This window comes from Bubalus kerabau, chromosome X (assembly GCF_029407905.1).
Source record: "Bubalus kerabau isolate K-KA32 ecotype Philippines breed swamp buffalo chromosome X, PCC_UOA_SB_1v2, whole genome shotgun sequence".
Lineage (NCBI taxonomy): Eukaryota > Metazoa > Chordata > Mammalia > Artiodactyla > Bovidae > Bubalus > Bubalus kerabau.
This window is the reverse complement of record NC_073647.1, coordinates 68823631-68845314: the sequence shown is the minus strand read 5'-3', so window position 1 is coordinate 68845314 and position 21684 is coordinate 68823631. Positions and strand designations below refer to the sequence as shown.

Below are 21684 nucleotides of genomic sequence, written 5' to 3'. Positions count from 1 at the left end.
TGAGATCCAGGGAGCCTAGATAGTAGGGGAACAGAGATGAGTCTGAAAGGAAAAAGAAGAGCAGTCAGAAAAGCAGTATCTGTTGAAGGACAGGAGTCCGTGGTGAGAGAATAAAGGGAGGAAAATTAGATCTGGGAAGACATGGCTTAGGAAAGAGAGCAGGAGAAGAGGCAGGAGTGGAGATTTTGAGAAAGAAAATCTAAGAGAGATCTGTATAAAGTGAGGTCATAAGGGAGAGGGAGGAAATGGTGCTTTAAAAATAGGAGTTTAGAAGGAGAAAAACGATGACAAACCTAGACAGTGTATTAGAAAGCAGAGACATCACTTTGTCAACAAGGTCTGTCTAGTTAAAGCTATGGTTTTTCCAGTAGTCATGTACAGATGTGACAGTTGGACCATACAGAAGGCTGAGTGCCAAAGAATTGATGCTTTCGAACTGTGGTGTTGGAAAAGACTCTTGAGAGTTCCTTGGACAGGAAGAAGATCAAACCAGTCAATCCTAAAGGAAATTAGTCCTGAATATTCATTAGAAGGACTGGTGCTGAAACTGAAGCTCTAATACTTTGGCCATGTGAAGCAAAGAGCTGACTCACTGGAAAAGACCTGATGCTGGGAAAGATTGAAGATTGAGAGCATGGAGAAGTGGGTGGCTGAGGATGAAATGGTTGGATAGCATCACCAATACAATGGGCATGAGTTTGAGCAAACTCTGGGAGATAGTGAAAGATAGAGAAGACTGGTGTGCTCAAGTCCATGGGATCACAAATAATCAGACACAATTTAGCAGCTGAACAACAATGAGAAATAAAAAAAGATTCTAGGGGGACTTCCCTGGTAGCCCAGTGCTTAACAATCCACCTGCCAATACAGGGGACTCGGGCTCAATCTCTTGTCAGGGAACTAAGATCCCACATGCCACAACTAAGACCCAGCCAAATAAATAAATACTTTTTTTTTTTTTTTTAAAAAAGAGTGGTTCTAGCGACAAAGGGGGAGGCATGAAAAGACCATGGGAGGAATCAGGGCTGATGGCAGAGAGGGTCAGACACATGCCAAACCAAGAAATTCTCATCAAGTTCATGAAAAGTGAAAGTGAAGTTGCTCAGTCGTGTCCGACTCTTTGCGACCCTGTGGACTGCAGCCCACCAGGCTCCTCCATCCATGGGGTTCTCCAGGCAAGAATACTGGAGTGGGTTGCCATTTCCTTCTGCAGGGGATCTTCCCAACCCAGGGATCGAACCCAGGTCTCCTGCATTGCAGGCAGATGTTTTAACCTCTGAAGTCATCAAATCCAAAGGCCACATCTCAATTCTTAGCTTCTTGACTTCCATGCAGAATTCAATGTCCCCAAGAACTTTGCCCTTCTTGAAATCTTTTCTTCTCCTGGCCTCTGTAATATAACTTTCCCCTGATACTCCTCCTATCTCTCTGGCTACTTCTTCATTGATTCCTCCTCCCTTATATATGTGTTTCTCAGGAGCCTGACCTAGGACTTCTTCCCCTCTCACTCTGCATCTCCACTCTTGGAATTCTCATTTATCTCTTATGGTTTCAATGACCCTCTATAGTCTCATGACTTCCAATCACCACTTTTAGCCCAGACTTCTCTGAAATCCAGACCCCTATATACTGATGTGCATCTGTGTTTGTGTGCTAAGTTGCTTCAGTAGTGTCTGACTCTTTGCAAGTTCATGAACTGTAGCTTGCCAGGCTCCTCAGTCCATGGGGATTCTCCAGGCAACAATACTGGAGTGGTTAGCCATTCTTTTTTCCAGGGGATCTTCCCCACCCATGGATCAGGCCTGGGTCTTTTGTGTCTCCAGCATTGACAGGTGGGTTCTTTACCACTAACACCACCTGGGAAGCCCATGCCACGTGGAAATGTCTCCATTTAAATACCTCAAAAGCATCTCAGAATCAGCATGTTCAAAATTGTATCCTGGATTGCCCTTGAACTAAAACCAATCCTCCCTCAGTTTTTTCCTTTTGAAAAAGCTAGCTGTTTAAGCCAGAAGCCTCAGAGTTAATCACACTCTTCTCTCTCTCTCTGACCCTCCACACCCCATTGCATCTGATCTTTAAATCCTTCCAATCTTATCCCCTCTGAAATCCAGACCCTTATAGTGCATGCGTGTGTGTGTGCTAAGTCGCTTCAGTCGTGTCTGACTCTCTGCGATCCCATGGACTGTAGCACACCAGGCTCCTCTGTCCATGGGGATTCTCCAGGCAAGAATACTGGAGTGGGTAGCCATTCCTTTCTCCAGGGGATCTTCCCGACCCAGGGATCTGCCTGCAATGCAGGAGACCCAGGTTCAATTCCTGGGTCGGGAAGATTCCCTGGAGAAGGAAATGGCAACCCACTCCAGTATTCTTGATTGGAGAATCCCATGGACAGAGGAGCCTGGCAGGTTACAGTCCATGGTATCACAAACAGTTGGACATGACTGAGTGACTAAGCACATACACACATATCCATCCCAAACTCCCTAACTATCCCTTCTCCCCATCCTTCCCTCTGGCATCCATAAGTCTGTTCTCCTTAGATAATCCATTTACATTTTGTAAGTAAATTCATTTGCATCATTTCTTTTTAGATTCCACATATAAGACCACTTTAAAGTTTTAAAAACTATTTAGGAAACAACTCAATGTCTTTCAGCTACTGAATGGATAAATAAGCTATGGCACATCTGTACAATGGAATACTCTGTGTATGTGTCTGTATTCTTAGTCGAGTCTGATTCTTTGTGACCACCCCCCACAACTGTAGCTTGCCAGGCTCCTCTGTCCATGGAATTTTCCAGGCAAGAATACTGAAGTGGGTTGCCATTTCTTCCTCCAGGGGATCTTCCCATCCCAGGGATTGAACCTGCGTCTTCAGCATCTCCTGCATTGGCAGGCAGATTCTTTACCATTGTGCCACCTGGACACCTGGGAACCCCACAACGGAATACTACTCAGCAATAAAAAGGATGTATTAATACCACTGATACAGGCAACCACATACATGAAGCTCATATGTATTATGCTGAGTGAAAGAAGCTAGATTCAAAAGGCCTCTTACTGTGTGATTCCATTTATATGACATTCTTCAAATGACAAAGCTATTGGAATGGAGAACAGATTAGTGGTTGCCTGGGACTGGGAGTAGGGACAGAGGTTGACTACAATGATGTGGCACAGGGAATTGTTTTGGATGTCATAACTGTAAAGATTATTGTATAAGTCTACAATTCATGGAACTGTACACCCAAAAGAATGAATCTTAAGTATCTTTTCACTTTTGGTCACACAATATAGAATGACATGTATGTCAATTTAACAATAAATAAATAAAAAGTACTAGCTAAAAAACTATTAAAGATTCCATGTTACATGCCAGCGTAGATGGGAGAGGCGTTTGAAGGAGAATGGATACATGTATGTGTATGACTGAGTCCCTTTTCTGTTCATCTGAAACTACCACAACATTGTTAATCAGCTATACACCAATACAAAATAAAAAGTTTAAAGTTTGAAAAAAATTATTAAAGACTCCAAAAAGGCTTTGCTTTTAATGGGTTATATCATTTGATATTTAACATAATAGAAATTAAAATGGATACAATTTAAAACTTTTTAATTCAAAATCACAATAATAAACCTATTGCATGTTAACATATAGTTAATAAATAGGAAAGGAGTACATCAAGGCTGTATATTGTCACCCTGCTTATTTAACTTATATGCAGAGTACATCATGAGAAATGCTGGACTGGGTGAAGCACAAGCTGGGATCAAGATTGCCAGGAGAAATATTAATAACCTCAGATTTGCAGATGACACCACCCTGATGGCAGAAAGGGAAGAACAAAAGAGCCTCTTGATGAAAGTGAAAGAGAGTGAAAAAGTTGGCTTAAAATTCAACATTCAGAAAACTAAGATCATGGCATCCGGTGACCAGAGGATGAGATGGCTGGATGGCATCACCAACTCAATCGACATGAGTTTGAGTCAACTCTGGGAGTTTGGTGATGGACAGGGAGGCCTGCTGTGCTGCAGTCCATGGGGTCGAAAAGAGTCAGACACGACTGAGTGACTGAACTGAACTGATTTAATGAAAAATTACTATTTACCAGAACAAAAAATTTTATCAAGAAAACTGGCATTGTACTGCATTTTTCCAAATCTCTTTAATATCTGATGGTATAAAAAACAGCTGGATTCTTATACCTGCTTTTGCATTCAGTCTGTTGCAATATGTTGTTTTGGTTAAAGTATATGAGGAGAATATAGCCTCACAAGGATATGTAGCTAGAGAAGGGAGTTATTTAATAGTTTTTAGGTAGAATTCTAAGTATGATCCCCAAAATGACCCTCACCTGTGTATAAATGTCCTCTCCTTTGAGAGTGGGTGTTAAGGATGTTTATCACTCCCATGATTATGTTAGTTATTTGGCAAAGAGAGATTCTCAGTGGGACTCATCTAATCATATGAATCCTTTAAAAGCAGATTGCTTTCTCTGGCTAGGGGCAGAGAAGGGAGAGAGATTGGAAGCATGACAACGTGCCATTGATGGTTTGAACATGGAAGGGGCCACATGAGAGGAAATGTGGGCAGCCTCTGGGAGCAGAGAGTGGCTTTTAGATGACAAGCCAGCAAGGCAACAAGGACCTCAAACCTACAACCTGAAGAAACTAAACTTTTCTAATGTTCTGAGTGAGCTTGGAAGCAGAAATTTCCCCCCGAGAGCTTCTAGGTAACAATGCAGCCCAGCTGACAACTTGGCTAAGCAGAGAACTCAGGTGAAACCCCCTAGACTTCTGACCTACAGAAGTGTGAAATAATAAATGGTTATCATATTAAGTTGTTAAGTTTGTGGTACCTTGTTATGGCAGCAATAGAAAACTAATACACTGAATATTTTTCTTTGATGCTACACCTAAACTTCGTAAGTGGTAATTTCTTAACGTATATTGGCAATGTTGAATCTGAAACCGTATCAATGAACCTTTTGTACTCTGTTACATTAAAATCCATTGGTCTAGCTTGCACTTTGAATGGATCTATTATCCATGATTTTGTAACATCATACGTTAGTCATTTGGAAAATGACTCACCCAGTTATACAGATCTTCCAATTGTTGACTCATTTTGTGATTATACAATATAAACACTCACATTCATTAATATAACTATTAATCTTATCAAAAATGTCTTTAGGGTATTGAGAAATTCTCAAGCTTACAGTAACAGTTACAGGTTTTCCAAAATTTGACTTCTTACTTGAAAGCTTAGAGTTTATCATTGACAACAAATACTATCAGTTATTTCCCTTGAGATGACAGGATCACTTGATTCATTTTCAAAATGTTGGCCAAATACCGAAGTCTAAATAACCATAGTTTTCCTGTCAATTGTTCTTTCAAGTTAAAAAAAATGTTCCATGAAAAACTGGCTCATTTAGCTTGCAATTCAATCAAACAAGTGCTTTTCCTCACACCAACATCATACTGCAATATGAGTAGAAGTGCCTTAGATATCCTTCCTATTTGTCATACAAACTGTTAAAAACAAAATATACTCGAAGGGTTGAGATTTATTATATTAAAAATGAAATTTCACTGTTCAATGAAAGCTTTTTTTTTTTCTTTTTTTATCTTTTGGTCAGACCTTGTGGCATGCCGGATCTTAGGTCCCTATGCTGGGATCAAACTCAACCCCTGCATTGGAAGGCAGAGTCTTAACCACTGGACTGCCAGGGAAGACCCCCAGAACATTCTTAAGTGAAACTCACATTTCTTCTACCAGGAATATATTGATGATGAAGAATAACATGAATGCAGTTTAGTGCCACTGCCTGATCCATCTTAGGTACTTTGACCCACTATTGCTTTTATTCCATCAGTGCAAATGTCAACACAATGAAAATGGCAAATAATGTCTCAGTATTACCAAGCAAGTAGCTTTGACTGAACCCCCTAATAGAATCTTAGGAGCCCCCAGATGTCTTTGAATCACACTTTTAGGTCTGCTGGTCTAGGCTGAGGCTAGAGGAGAGGGAAAGAAGGAGGGTGGAGGTGAAACTTTAAACATGCTTAGAAATGTTCTGTCAATAGAGGAGACAACTGGAGATAAGGTGGAGAGAATTTCTAGATTCCTTCCCTTCAAGGACCTCTGCTGTGCTCCTTTTACTTCTGACCTGTCTTGCTCCTGAGCTGTCCCAACCAAGTCAACAGCTACCCTCTAAACTCCCCCATCCTGGGCTCATGGATACTCTGTCTTACAAGAGGCCAAAACTCAAACAGAGAAACCCATCCTGGCCTGTGCTCCTGTCATGGCTGTTTGTCCCCCTCCCCTAGAGCCCCTAAGGCTCTGCTAGACTGACTAAAATTAGTCTTCTCAGACCAATTACCCTGTGTTGCATGGCTTCCCAGTCACATGGAATGAGTGCCCTCTGTGTACCCAGTCCTGTGCCGGGTGCTGATAGGGGCTGTGGGGAGATGGCAATAACACAGCCCCTCCCCTGATCACTTCAATAGGATGCCTTGCTTCACATCTGAGAAGGGAGCTTAGATGATAAAGCCATGGAAGTAGGTGGATATTGGCATGTCCTGGAGTAACTGTGGGTCAAAGGGGCAGGGAGAGGTAGAATATGAGACATGGGGAAGAGAGAAGGCATTCCAGACGTAGGCAGGCAGGAGTAGAGACAGCCGTGTGCGGGGCCAGTGTACTAACAAGCCTGCTGGAAGTGAGAGGAGGAACTGGGTGGAATTGGAAGTGAGGCTGAAGTTACAGGGGAAATTGTGAATGCCTGACTTATCTGGTCATGGGTTGCCAGTGCAGATGTACGAGCAGCCTGAAAGGTGTGTTTTAGAAAGCTGGATCTGGCCATGTGTGCAGAAAACACCTGAAAGTGTGTGGGAGAAAAAGAATTAATACCAGTTTACCTATGCGATTTCATTCCATCCTCACTCCAGCCCTGTGAGATGGGTACTATTGTTTTCATCTCCAGGAAGTTGAGGCTCAGAGAGATTGGTTAATTTACCCAAGACCACCTGGATGGTAAACTACAGAGGAGGGATTCCAACCCGGCCTGCTTCTGAAGCCGATGTTCTGAATAACTACAGTGATGAGGAGAAAAATAGAATAATTACAATAACTGATTACAGCCAACATATACTGGGTCCTAAATATGTGTCAGGTTGAACAATCAACACATTCTTTCATTCAGCCTTCACTACAGCCCTGTGAGATAGGCACCATTATTATCTCATTTCACAGATGCGGAAATTGAGATATGAAAAGTTATTTACCCCAGGCCATACAGCTAAGTGCCAGAGCTGGGACACACACTAAATTGATCTATCTCTAAAGCCCAAACTTTTCCACTTTAAGGTCTAATGCAAAAATACTGACGTTAGAGGATAAGGGCCTGAGCTAGAGTGGTAACCAAACCATTCTGTAACAATGGCTACTGAAGGCTGAGTACACAGCTATCATGAAGCAAATAATGACAGCACTTCCGGTGGTCCCCATTTCCTAGTCAAAAAGTGGTGCCGTTGACAGGTCAGGTCAAGTCTCACAGCACTGGTGATGGCCGTGGTAGAGTTGTATTCGGCTTGTGGCACCAGTCACCCACTTCCATTGGCCCCCTCTGCCATCGGCTTAACTCCATAGCAGCACAAGGGCCTCAAAGTGGGGCGCTCGGGGCACCTGTCACAAGAACCATACCCTACACGCATGGATTCTAAAGTCTCAGACAGCACTGAAACAAAACAGACTTAAATCTCAATCTCAGATCTTTTCCCCACTAGCTATTTGCTAAGTCACTTAATCTTCTGTGCCTGTTTCCTGCATGTCTTTAAATGGGAGGAATCATAGTATCCACCTCCTAAGACTTCCATAGGAGCAAATGAAATAATACAGCAATAAAGTGCTTAGCACACTGCCTGGCACATCACAAGTGCTCCATAGTAGTAGTGTTATTTGCTCAATTGTATCCAATTTTGGGGACCCTATGGACTGTAGCCCACCAGGCTCCCCTGCCTGTGGAATTCTCCAGGCAAGAATACAGGAGTGGGTTGCCATTCCCTTCTCCACAGCAAGTGCTCCATGCATATTACCTACTCAGTGGCTCAGCAGTAAAGAATCCTGCAATGGAGGTTTACAATAAAGAATTGCAGTAAAGAAACCTGCAATGTAGGAGATGCAGGTTTAGTCTCTGAGTAGGGAAGACCCCCTGGAGAAGGAAATGGCAAGCCACTCCAATATTCTTGCTGGGAGAATCCCAGGACAAAGGAGCCTGGTGGGCTACAAGCCACAGGGTCACAAAGAGTCAGACACAACTGAGCACAGAACAGAACATTTTTGTTGTGGTACTGATTATTCTTACTAGTTTGTCAGGACCCACCTCCCAAGAAGATATCTGCCGCTGGTTACCAGTATGTGTTATTTACCTAGGCAGGATCTACAGGATGCCAAGACTAAAAAGAAAAGAGAAGAGAATGCACTACTGAGAATTCAGTACTACTGACAATTCAGCATCACTGCATCTTCTCCAGGCCTCAGGCCAGGCTGGGAAAGGAGGCTGGCCAGAGGAGCCAGGGCTGGACAGATTGAATAGAGGAGGGAGTGACGTTCCCAGGCACCCTCCCTCCTGCTTCCTCAGTGCTCTGTTTTTCTAAGCCCCTGCCATCCAAATGAGGAGCAAATGGGGAGCTGCGAGGGGTTCTGCCCAGAGAGCCCGGCACCACATGGGCCACAGGCCCTGGACTGGATGGCGGCCAAGAGGGAAAAAAGTGTAGGAGGAGAGCTGACCCAGCAACAAACTGTTCTCCAGAGGGGACCCCCATCCCAGCACCCAAGGGGCTGGGTCCAAGGCTTGGCACATTTGGGACATTTGGACTTGAGAGCAGAGGGCCCAGGCGCCATTTGCTAGTTTTGCTCTGGGGACAGGCTTGGGTGGGAAGAGAATCGCCCCCATCCCTCCTCTCTCAGAGCAAAGGCTGTCTTGCTTCTCGCCTCCATGAGGCCTGCGTTCTGGTTTCTAGGCTTCCTGCCCACGAACCCAGGGACCCTGGGCCAAGAGGCAATGGCTAGAGGGAACAAGTAACATCTCCTTTACCGATGTGAGAGCAGAGCCTTTTCTGGACTTTTCTACCTGGCATTCTAAGTCCTCCTCTAGTTTCCTGCTGGCCTAGGCTCTCCCTTTACCCTACTTGGCCCCCTTTCCACACCAGATCCCCAGTAGCAGGGTGGGTAGCTCAGTGGTTAAGAAAACAGAGACCACCTGAGTTCAAAGTTCAGCCTAGTCACTTTTGGTTCTGTGACTTTGTTGTTGTTTAGTTGCACAGTTGTGTCTGACTCTTTGCCACCCCATGGACTTGTAGCCCACCAGGCTTCTCTGTCTATGGGATTCTCCAGGCAAGAATAAGAATACTGGAGTGGGTTGCCATGCCCTCCTCCAGGGGATCTTCCCCACCCAGGGGTCAAACCGATGTCTCCTGCATGCACAGTCGGATTCTTTACCACTGAGCCACCAGGGAAGCTGGGATGTGACCTTAGGCAAGCACCTTAACACGTTATTGACAAGAGACGTTTCAATGCCACAGCCATCAGTTTCAGCAATCCACCCCCCTCCCACAACCCCTGGTCAATAATGTGTTAATCTCACCAATAAATGAGGCTGGAAATAGCATTTTCTTCACAAGGTTGTTTGTGAGACCAGTTAATCCACGCGAAATGCTTAGAACAGTGCCTGCTACATAAATGTTTAACAAATGTTCTGTCCTGTTACTATCCACTCCTGTGCCAGAATTACATTCCCTCTTCTTTCTGCCCACATAAGCCCCACCCTGCTCAATCATCCCTCTTTCATGAGGCCTCCTTGGCACCACCTGTTCTCCTGACCTCTATTACACTCCCCAGCGAAAGCAAGGACTCTGACATGAACAGCACTAATTCTGAGTCCCAGAATAACATATAGTCCCTTGCATGCCTCCTTAGTCATGCTCATCTCAGAAGACAGGCATCAGCAAGCAATACACACACACACACACACACACACACGTGTGTGTGTGTGTGTGTGTGTGTGTGCTGTGCTTAGTTGCTCAGTCGTGTCCAACTCTTTGTGACCCCATGGACCACAGCTCCCCAGGCTCCTCTCTCCATGGAATTCTCCAGGTAAGAGTACTGGAGTGGGTTGCCATTTCCTGCTCCAATCTAGTCCCTCAAGTGTGGTCAAATTTTATGACTGGGACCCACAGTAGGAAATGTTTTTTACGGCATAAACCAGGACATGCATTTATATATCTTTCAATCTAGATCTAGAGATATATGACTAAAACAAAAGCTTCACAGAATAATATATACCCTTACCCCACATGTTTCACTCTTCCATTTGCTGTTCATTCAATTTGTTAAATGCTGGCTGCAACCCACTAAATCAATTTTAAGCTCTGCCACTTGTTGTGACCCACAGTGTTCCCTGTGATTAACCCTATACGGGATGGGACTGAGACCTTCAGAGGCTCTAAACCATGAAAAGATTACAGGTGAAAGGCGTGGCCTGTTTATAAAGTGGAGGTCTCCAAAGGGGAGCTGCAGTGGAGGGTGCATGGAGGGCCTTGGAGGCAGAAGGCTGGAGAGGAAGGCTGGGCTTAGGCAGCAAAGGGCTTCAACTGACACACAAAAGAGACTGGACACTTACCATAGACAACTGGGAATCACTGTAAGTGTTTAAACCCAGAAAGATCAAAGTTCGTCCCATGTTATAGAAAGATCATGGGATGAGCTGGGAGGAGGATGATTGGAATGACCAAGTCAAGAATGAGGGAATCTATCTGGAAGCTGCTTCCAGCATCCACGTGAGAGAGGATGGATGAGACCATAACTGAAGAAACAACCAGGAGAATGGGGAGCACAGAGCAGACAAACGTGAGAAATGGTTTTCTCGTTTTCTCAAGCCCAAAATCAATAGGACTTGGCGGCTGAGGCTTTTAGCTTGAGTGACTGGGCCAATATGAAACTGGTTATCGAGGCAGGTACAGAGGAGGTTGGTGGAAACAAAATCAGTTCAGTTTTGGAACAGGTTTGAGACACCTATCAGGAACATTTCAGGCTGGAAATATGTCTCAATTTTTCATTCATTGAATAACACATTAATGGGACTGGACATTTCTATCTTGACAAATAGGGACATTAAAGAAATAAATTAATATCTGCCATTGCCATCATTTCAGGAAAGAGAATATTTTGCCACCAAAAAGTTTTAAAAAGGCAGAATGTCAGAATAAAGGACAGTCGTTTATAATTAGATACATTGAAATTATTGAAAAACTCTACTTTTGATGTTTTTTCCATTTTGCCATGACCCGTTGAAAACATTACTGTGTATCAGCTTTGTTTGTGGATTGTAATGACAGCCACATATTTGAGGACTGAGCAGAAGAAAAGTCAGCAAAAGATACACAGGGGGTAGTTCCAGAAATAGGAGGGAAAACCAGCAGATAATGACCAAGAAAGAAAGGAGAGCCTCAGAAATGAGGACTTGGCCAAGAGTGCCTTTGGCCACCCAGAGTTCAAAGAGATCATTGAACTTGGCACTTAGGTGGTCATTGGTGACCTTTGGTAGTGCCCTTTCACAAGGAGGATAGGGCTGAAGCCAAATTGCAGTAAGTCGAAGTATGAATGGGAAGCTGAGAAAAGTATAGACTCTACGTTCAACGAATTTGAGGGTAAAGGAAATAAAAGAGAGAAAAGGAAGGAGGGGAAGAGATATTTAGAGTTAGGGGAGCAAGAGAATACATTTAGGAAAGGAGGGACTTAATTCTGGGGGATAACAGAGACAGGTACTTTATAATCAGGAGGGAAAGAGCTGGTATAAAGAAGCCAAAGTTTCCTGAAGAGAAGGGTCATAATGCCCAGAGGAAGGCCCTAGAGAAGGAGGGTGGATAAGGCCAAGGCCGGGGTGAACAGATTAGCCTTTAACGAGAGGGGCACCTTGTTCCCTGAGAAGGGAGGGCTGGAGGGGAAGGAAGTTGGAGAGGCAGGCCAGTTTGGGGGGAGTGGGGCAGGGCACTGAGGTAATTCACGCTTCAAAGCCTGTGTTTTCTCAGGGAAGTGGGAGGAGAGGTTGTTCTGTGGGGAGAGGGGAGGGGCAGGAACGTGGTAGGAGTTGAAGCAACTTTGGAATGTGGCCCAGGGAATGGGGACGCTCGAGCTGGGGAGAGCTGAGGAGTGGAAAAGGGAACATGCTCCAGGGTGGTAGGGGGAACCAGGCCCCACTGACATTGATTGAGCCTATCCCGTCCAGGTCTTTTCTCCCTCTCTAGCTGTCAGCACCGTGAGGCAGAGTCTGTTCCTCTTTATAGTTCATTCTCTTGCCTGGCAAGGTCCAGAAGTGTCTGGCCCAGAGGAGGCACCAAGCCATCTCTGAATGTTCTGGCAAAGCAATCACTGACAAAACCCAGAGGCACCATAAGGCTGTTAGGGGTAAGGGAGGTAGGATCATAACTGCCATGACAGGAAGTTCTTCATTTTGATTGTTCCAGACCTTTCTTGCCACCTTGCTGGCCACCTCACTCCTTTTATGTGCTGAGGGCAAAGGAGAACAGCCAGGTTCCCATTCTTACCTAGCAACCCTTGCAGGTCTTAAATCCTTCAGACTGAGGAGAAGTCCCCAAGAGGGGGCCAGTGGCTTTATCTCCCACAAGCTAAATGAGGCTGAGGCAATTCTTAGGGAGGTAGTGAGACAAAGCAGCTGTGCAACTGGAGAAGAAAGATCCACAGACACAGGCCTGAATGCCACCTGAGCTCTAGGAGAAGATGCCAGGAGCTGGCATGAGGGGAACCCTCAGGCCTGCAGCTCAGGGGAGTGAAGGAGCTGGATGGCCCTGATTGTGAAAGATTGTGGCTGAATGAACACAAGTTCAAGATGGTTTGGCATGAGCCCTGGGCTCTGGAGGAATATCTACCTCTTCTCTCTTTCCCTGCTCCTGACCATTTTCAGAGCACCTAGAAGTTAAAAAGATCCCCAGGTTTGACAATAGGTCTGCTTCTTCCTCCTTCACATGCCATCTCCTTCCAGCCCAGTCTCTTCATCCTGGCTCCCTCTCAGCCTTGCCCCTCCTTTGAGCCAGTGGCACAATACATGCACAGTTGCATCTCCTGGAGGTAAATTTAGCAAGAACCCTCAGAGACTGATAGAAACTCAGGCTTCCATCAGCTCTGCTCGCCATCCCCCACTCCCCCCTCCCTCTAGATTTTCCACTCCAACATCCAGGATCCGGGATCCAGCCCGCACTTACACAATTCAGGGACAGAGGGCTTAGCCCAGTCCAAGACTCCACTTGTTTCACCACATATAATAAAGCTCTGTTTATGGAGAACCGGTACAGTGCCAGGTCTCTGGGTTAGGTGGTGGCTGGGCTGTTACAAAGTTTTCCTTTGACTGAGCCAAAATGTATCTCCCTGTAGCTTCTACCCGAGGGCCTCAGTCCTGCCCTTTGAAGTCACACAGAACAAGTGTAATCTCATTTCAGTCAAATCCTCAGACATTTGAAAATGACCGTCATTTCCCCAGCAGTTTTCTCTCCTCTGTGGATAAACATTTCTTTCTTTCTTTTTAATTTTGTGTCTTTACTTTTTATTACCCAAACAGTATCAGGGCTTGTGGAACTTTCAGGAAAACTCAGAAAAGCCTACAGAAGGAAGTAAAAGTCTACCATAATCTTATTCCCAGAAACCATTGTAACTTTCTCCTTTCTTCTAACCAGAGTCCTTTTTTCCCCCCTGCATACTGTATATTCCACACTTCTTTTTTTTCTTACCAAAAACAGGATCATCCTCCAAGTTATGTGGTACAGGCTTCTTTTTTTCACTCTTCAATATATTAACCTTTCCCCAATCTTCTACCATGCCAGTTTTAATATGAACCTGTGTAACTGTTCAATGATTTATTTAACTGGCTTTCTAAAGTAAGACATTTGGCTTGTTTCCAGTTTTCCTTTGCTACAAAGAACACAGTGGGGTTGAAATTGGAAATGGGGGTTATGTGAACAGAGGAAAAAACAGCACTGGGATCAAATTATTCACACTTTTAGCATCTTTTTTTCTAAACTTTCTGTGTTGATAACTATACTTCCTAAAACATGATTATGAGTGCCTGCTTAGTATTTGGTGGTAAGGATTTACCCTAAATTATCTAACTTGTTTCCTATCATTGGACATTGAGGTGGTTTCTAATTTTTGACGATTACACACCTGGCTGTGATGAATATCCAAGAAGCTAAATAAACCCACTCTGGTGCTCGACACTGAGGTCAGTAGTCATATTTTCAAACCTCTGAAGCATAAGGAACCTGCCAGTAGTTGTAACTGCAAACTGTTTGGCAAAGGCCCAGAAGACTGGCTCAGGCGAGAGGATTGTGACCCAGGTGCTGGGCTTGCCCGGGGTCAGTACCCATTTACCCAGCGCCCGTCACAGTGTTCAGCCTGACAGGGCCCTTTGGAACCACTGGGCTTGCATCCTCCTCTCACACTAGAGGGAACCAAGGCGCCAGGAACCCAGGCACCGGGGTCAGAGATGGTCTTTCAGCAGACCTCCCCCAGCACCCTGGCGCCCGGACTGGAAGCTGAGCTTTGAGAACAGCAATCTGACCTGGAAACCCCTGCAAATGCTGCCTGCGCTCCCTTCTCAAACCACAGATGGCTGAGGCTGGAGAGGGGATTCAGTCAGGCACTTCTGCAAATGTACTGCCCAGTAAAGGGGAGGGCGTGGAAAGAAGACTTGAGGTCCAACCCACAGGCAGCCAGACCAGCCCCACCCAGATGCTCCATTTCTCTCTAACCCGGGAGGTATGCGTCATAGTGGTCACCCCATATCCGGTCCACCTGGCCAATCTATTTGGGGTTTGAACCGAAATAAAGTGAGTCTCACTTGCCTCAGTTGTCCCTTCTCAATGGAAACCAACTTTGCTACTGGTCTCCCTCCCCAGCACCTGACAACTTTCTGTGGTTTCTAAGGCACTTCCCTTGTTCCCTTCCCTCAGGCCTTGCTACCACCTGGGGAATTCGCACAAATGGTGTTCGATTTGCCCCTTTTGTGTTTTCCTTTCTGACTTGGAGGTAAAGAACCGCCCTCCCCCCTGCCTATTGACTCTGTTTATTCAACTGGGAGAAATTTCACACCCAGGAACACGGGTATCCCTCCCCAAGCCCCTTTTCCTAAATCTTCACACACACACACACACACACACACACACACACACACTGCTCCCCAGGTATCTCATCCTGGCATGTCCCTGAATAATTTATGAGTCCAGGCAGACCTTATAAAAAGTTTGTCTCCCAGGAAAAGCCAGAAAAGTGCGGGACACTCAGAGGAATCGCAGCCCCCACAGCCTGCCTGGCCTTTACACCCTAAGGATGGACCCTCCTGCCCCCGCTGCTGCCACCCCTGCTCTGGCCCTGGCCTCAACTCCAGCCCTAGCACAGGACTCCCTGGCACTGCCCTACCTGGGAAACCCATCGCCCCTTCTCTCCTCTGGACAAGAAGTAAATAAACATGAACGGTAAGTGGAACTTGGCCTTTGGTCATTTGAACTCAAGCTTAGTGGGGTTCCTGGGACAACTAAGGAAATAAGAAGTCCAGGGCCCCCCTGTTCTCTGTGCTCCCTCCACAACTCAGACTCTAATATCTCAGCTGGCTCTTCACCTCACTAATCCCTCTGATTGACAGGAGGAGACTTGGGGACAGTGGGCATTGCCAAAGCTGAAAACTGAGCAGCCAGGCCCTCGTGTGCCAAGTTGCTCAGTCCACTGAGGGGCAAAGGGGAGACTACCAGGAAATCTGGATTGGATAGGACCTAGGCTGAAGAGCAGGGAATGAGGTTCAAAGTGCCAAGAGGCTAATGACCAAGGGACTGTCTCTTTCCTGACCACACCATAAGCTTTCCATTTGCTTTTTTCATTACCTTTTGAAGTCTAGTGAGGAAGCAGTGGACTCAGAAATATATTTGGCCCCTTTCCCCATCCCAGGAAGAGGGCAGAACTGTGAGCTCTACTTTTGGGGGCAGGAGGTAGGGGGCAAGATAGTTTCTACCCAACCCTCATTCATTCCTCCCAACGTTTAACCATTCACTAAACATTGACCAAAACACCTACTGTGTACCAGGCATTATGCTTAGGTGTTGGGGACTCAGATACCATTGAACATAAATCTGCCCTTAAGAAGCTCTAAGGTAACTAAACAGATAATCATGCAACAGATGTGATAATATTGTTGAAGCAGAGGAGTGCCATCTGTCTTGACCTAGACTCAGGGTCCTTAGGAAAGTCTTCCTGTAGGAGATGGAATCCGAGGCAAGTTTTTGGAGGGCTTCTTTTCTTATCTCAGGGAGGCCAGACTCTTTCTCCTCCACCAACTAATCTCTCCTCTTTGTCCTAGAGGAGCTTGTCTTTGGAGGCCCTGGCTGACCTCTACAAATGACCTCCCCAGGCAGGTGAGGAAACGTGTGGATTTGGTGAGTCGGAGCCCCTGTCCCACGTGTTCACACACACACATGACCACGTGCAGGCACTCAGACCTGGTCCCTTCCCAGAGGGGACCCCAACCTCTGACCTTTGACTCAGGCTGTAGACCCGGAAAAGCACTTTCCCAGCCTTGCCCACTTTTGAGTCCCACAACAGTTCTAGGAGGAAGGCAGGGAGCCGAGGCCTCTGGGGCAATTTAGCTGTGCAGAAAGCTGAGCCCCAGAGCGTGAGAGGGACATGGGCAGGATACGCGCGCACCGCCTGAACTCGGTGGCAGCTCCTTGGTGAGTGGAGACAGGCAGGCTCCACGGTGCATGTGAAGTGGGGCTAATGCTAGAATCATGGTCTCCTGGCACCCAACGGCAGCATTCTTTCCCACCCCCCAACCCCCGCATCTTTGCTGCTCCAGTAGAACTCTGTCCCCCTGGACCATCTCCAAACAGGTGTTAGAACAAGGACAGGAAAGCAAATAACCCCCCAGACTCTGTCCACTTGTTGTTCAACTAGAACCAGGACAGATCCCCTTATGGGGCGGGGTACTGAGCCCCAGAGATGTCTAAGGTCTTTTCTAGATCATCTTACCTACAGGTTGCTGACCCCTGATACAGAAGAGGCAGTTATCTGACCATGCACTTTGAGCCACATGCGTTTTGCTTTTGACAGGCCCCCGGTAGGACAACAGGTGCCAAGGTCACGAAGGTTGACTTTGAGTTCCATCACCCGGTCAGGTAAGCTTCTGGCACCAGGCGCAGAGCCTGATGTAGATCGATTAGCCTTTTAAATCCTCACAACAGCACTATGAGGCAGGAGGATGGAGGTACTGCTATGATCACTCTTTTACAGACCAGGAAATGGAAGCTCAGAGAGGTTAAGGGACTTGGCCAAGGTTGCCTTTTCTGGAGTCACTGTCAGTGACCCCTAAGAATGAGCCTCTGTGGAGAGATCAGTGAAGAAAGCCTTAGTAGGAGATGGAGGACACGGGGCTAGAAAATTCTTGGCTGCAGGCCTTCTGGGGTGGGGAGTAGGGAGTGGGATCAGTTGCAGGATTGATATATGCCAGGCTTGGGTCTCTTCACAGCTATAGGCCCACCAGACATGACCTTCCTGCATGGAGCCATTTTGTAACACTCCAGAAGGTTCTGTTACAAAGCTCCCTTTCTTCTTTTTCCATCTCACCCCATTACTGCAACTAGAAGGAGTTTAGGGGCTGGCTTCCTTCTTGGTCCTACTGACCCCTCTGCACATGGCAGCCTATCCAAGTTGGGGACATATTTCTTCTCTGTCCACAGACTCTTCTGGCCTAAATCCTGCTCCTTTGACTACCTGTACAGTGATGGGGAGATTTTACTGAAGAACTTCCCTGTCCAGGCAACCATCAACCTCTATGAGGACTCAACCAGTGAGGAGGAGGAGGAAGTGGAGGAAAGAGAAGAGGAGGAGAAAGAAGAAGCAGATGGAAAGGGGCCAGAAGGGTGTGTGAAGGTACCAGGGTCAGCACCACACAGGGCCACAGCTCATTCTCCCTCCCTGCCCCTGACCTGTCCCAATTGAACCAGTTAGTCTGATGGGGTTCATTATGCCTGGCAACGTTTCAGGGCATTGATTAGCCAGTAATTCCCAGGAACAGTTCTCTGGATTGAAAGTTGGGTCCTCAAGTTACCAGCTCACCCTGGCTACACCCAACAGATCTGTGAGCCCAGCCCTCTGGCATCTTATTGGGTTGCTGTTGTGTTGCCAACAAGAGGGTCCTAGGAACTCTAGGGGAAGGAAAACTTGCTTTCTGAACCCCCCAGGGAACAGATGAGGATGAAGCATGCCTATGCAGAGAACTGTCCTCTTCAGGGCTCTGATTCCCCAACCATTCAGGTGGCCATGAAGTCCTGTCTTCCTGTGGTAAGCCTGACTTCTGGCTTCACCTCCACGGATGCAACACCAACACCAGTTGGGGTGCCTTTCTGACGGACCTTGCAGGAAGGAAAGGGGACATCTAAAACATCAGTCTACTTTGGGGACCTCTTCCCTTTTGGTTGTTATCTACTGGGGTCTGTATTTTGGCATGAGACGAATCAGGAGAAAAATAAACTAGATGATGTTTACCTTTTTTCCTGGAACTGGACTGATTTCTTAACTGAACTCTGCCCATGTTTTGAAGTCATGGGCAGAGGGTCAGAAACCAGCTCAAGGCCAATCCATTGCTCTACCGGAGGTCAATTGACAGATCTTTCTTCACAGGGATGTACACGGGAGGCCCAACATAGGGCCAGGCCTTCTTGGTCAACTTGTGCAATCAGATTTGATTAAACCTTAAAGACAGCTTGGAAAGGGGGGAAAAAAAGGACCTCAGAGGGCAGCTTAAAAGTCAGAAGCAGAGCTGGAGGTGGGGGAAGGTGAGAGATGCAGCATCAGCTGAGCCTTGATGATGAGCCTGTGCCCGTGGGGAGGGGCCTTGAGAGGCGACCAAGTCCTAACAATGTTACCTTCTCAAGTCCCTTTGTATCTGCCATAGCTCAGCTCCTCAGACCCACCCCTGTCCCGAACAGCCTTTGAGTCATTTTCTTGCCTCCAGCATGTCCCACTGCAATTCATCCTCCGTGTGTGTGTGTGTGCTAAGTTGCTTCAGTTGTGTCTGATTCTGTGTGACCCTATGGACTGTAGCCCACCAGGCTTCTCTGTTCATGGGATTCTCCAGGCAAGAATAGTGGAGTAGGTTACCATGCCCTTCTCTAAGGGATCTTCCTCAACCCAGGGATCAAACCCTTGTCTCTACATCTCCTGCATTGGCTGGAGGATTCTTTACCTCTAGTTCCCCTGGGAAGCCTACAGGCCACTAGATCAGACCATGCTGTGCCCCTTGCTCAAAGCCCTACCACAGCTTTTCATTGCCTCAGCAATAGTTGGGCTTTGTTTTTTAAGTCACAGATCTTTCTGGGAATCTATAGCTTTTCTACTCAGACACTCACAAATCAAGCCCTCAACTTGATATTCTAGGCTGTTCAATTGCCTGGTTCCTGCTTGTCTCTTTAGACTTGTCTCTCAACACTTGAAGCTCATGCTTCCTGTCTTTGAATGTGTCATGGATTCTAATTCCTCTGTGGCTTTAATGCTGTCTGGAATGCTTTTTCACTTTTGTCTGATAAGCTCCCATGCATCCAACAAGACTAGCTCAGACACCTCTCCTGTGAGAAGTCTCCCCAGACTCCCAAGCCCAGGCTGGGTGCCCCCATCATTCAGTACCTCAGCCTTCTACCATAGCATCTACCTCTGCTCCTTTGCAGTAAGATGGGGCCATGTTTGATATCACCACGTGACTTTTTTGCACAGCACACTGTCTGGCACAAGAGAGGTGCCCAGGAAATGCTGAAGGAAAAAGATTTGCAGATCTTTTTAAAACAGTTCTTAGTAGAACCACCTCCATCCCCTCACTTGCTGGCTTCCCATGTCTTTGCTGAGCTACAGACAGGACAGGGTAGCATTATCTGATTCAGGAGCAGAACACTGCCCATCTTTCTTTCTCTCCTCTCTCAACTTAAGACAGGTTGCTCCAGTTCTGAGCTCTCCCTGGGACTTCCCTTAATTGGACACAGCCTTGGGCAGCCCACCAAACACACACTGGTGCCATCTATTGGTCAAAATTTAACTTCGTTCCTTAATTAAGCCTGCCAGGCAGTTGACCTTTGATCACTTTAATCCTTTTAGTCCACTCTGTTTCTGCTTGTAGGTAAAGTGGAATTTACCAATCTTCTAGCTGTATAACCTTGGGCTACTTATCCACTCTGAACCCCAGTCTCCTCATCTGTAAAATGGGAAAAGTCATGGTACTTCCTCTCAGGGTTGTTGTAAGGATTCAGTGAGATAATATATGTAAAGTACTTAGCACAACTCCTGGCACATAGTAAAAGCACACAATAAGTAGTGGTATTCATAGTAATCATAGTTGTAGCAGTGGTTATTATTAATTTTATGATAGAAATCAGCTAGTAGGCTAGAGTCAGCTAATGACTGGATTTATTCAACTAAAGATTGATTTATCAGTCATCTCCACCTGATCTCCCTGGCACCATTTGATGGTTTACCAATCTCAGGATGTATCGTTTGTCCCCCATTAAGCAAACAAACAAAAGGAAACAGACCAAATGTGGCTTCAACTTATTTTCTGAGCTTCAGCAGGAACGCCCTTCTTTTGAATTGAATGCAGAGGGCCAACATACAAGCCAGATAAAGATTCAGGAGCTGCCCTGGGAATTACAATGGAAGACACAGAATTCCTACTTTGGTGTCCTCTCTATGTAAACGAACTCTCTTCACCCCCTTTTTGTGAGGTACCATCAGAGGTCTCTAGATGGTGTGAAAGACTATTTGAAACCACTATCCCAAGAGTTAAACCAAGGTTGATTTGAAGTTGAAGAGGGATTAGTATTTTTAACATGTCCAGTGTTCTGATTAAAATCCTTGTTTGGGTCCTAGGCTCCCAGCATTTCATTTCATTTGAGCATTTCATAGCTCAAAAATTGCTCAAGTCCTTGTACCATAGGTAGTAGGAGTTTAAAATCTTTGGAATCCCAATATCTTTGGTTTTAGGGTATTATGTAGCATAGAATTACAAATCCCTAAATCCCCAGTGGCTTAAAGACCCTAAAACCCTTGGGGCAGTAATTCTTAACTCAATGAGCTCCTCTTACTTCCCTCTCTCCTCCCCCTTACTGAGCATGTGCCATTGGTCAGTGGCAGCCATTTTGTCTCATTTTCCTCCCAGTCCCTTGCCCTGAAATGGCTTCCAATCCTCTTCCCCCGACATAGTTGCTAAGTGATTGGAAGTCACTGTTCTGACTAATCAGAGTACAGTGTGAGTTGCTTTGTTGTCATGGATGTATCCATTCACTGTAGCAACATCAGATCCAGTGCACAGACTTGGGGTGGGGGGAATCTTTGCAAAACTGAGTCCTTCCTCTGGCTCCACCTAGCTGGCCCACCCTAGTTGCCCATATGTCCTCATCCCAGCACTACTCCTCCTGTTTCCCCCATAACAATGAGAACAGGGTACTTTGGTTGAGTGCAAATCTTCATTTGAGCTGGGGCTTGAAGAATGGGCCCAGGTAGAGATGGAGAGAGAAAACTTTCCACCAAGAGGCAGCTGTGTGAATTCCTTCATTAAACGAATGTTCATTGAG

The 21684-nt window shown here is 46.1% G+C and overlaps 1 protein-coding gene across 2 annotated transcripts; it reads left to right on the top strand.

The window, feature by feature from the left end:
• The first annotated feature begins 15409 nt into the window (after nt 1–15409).
• RIPPLY1 (ripply transcriptional repressor 1) lies at nt 15410–18608 on the top strand. Of its 2 annotated transcripts, XM_055564765.1 has the most exons (4): nt 15410–15555; nt 16431–16485; nt 17180–17244; nt 17806–18608. In XM_055564765.1, exons 1-4 carry the CDS (start codon nt 15410–15412, stop codon nt 18065–18067), a joined length of 528 nt encoding a protein of 175 aa, XP_055420740.1. In that variant the 3' UTR covers nt 18068–18608. The 2 variants fall into 2 exon arrangements, with proteins under 2 accessions (XP_055420740.1, XP_055420741.1); XM_055564766.1 differs by lacking the exons at nt 16431–16485; nt 17180–17244.
• Nucleotides 18609–21684: the final 3076 nt, after the last annotated feature.

What these genes read in the sequence shown, in the direction of transcription:
- RIPPLY1 (XM_055564765.1), top strand. Translation starts at nt 15,410, where the DNA reads ATGGACCCTCCTGCCCCCGCTGCTGCCACCCCTGCTCTGGCCCTGGCC. An exon ending in CAAATGACCTCCCCAGGCAG is followed by an intron (nt 16,486 to 17,179) that starts GTGAGGAAACGT and finishes TGCTTTTGACAG; the next exon opens with GCCCCCGGTAGGACAACAGG. An exon ending in GAGTTCCATCACCCGGTCAG is followed by an intron (nt 17,245 to 17,805) that starts GTAAGCTTCTGG and finishes CTCTGTCCACAG; the next exon opens with ACTCTTCTGGCCTAAATCCT.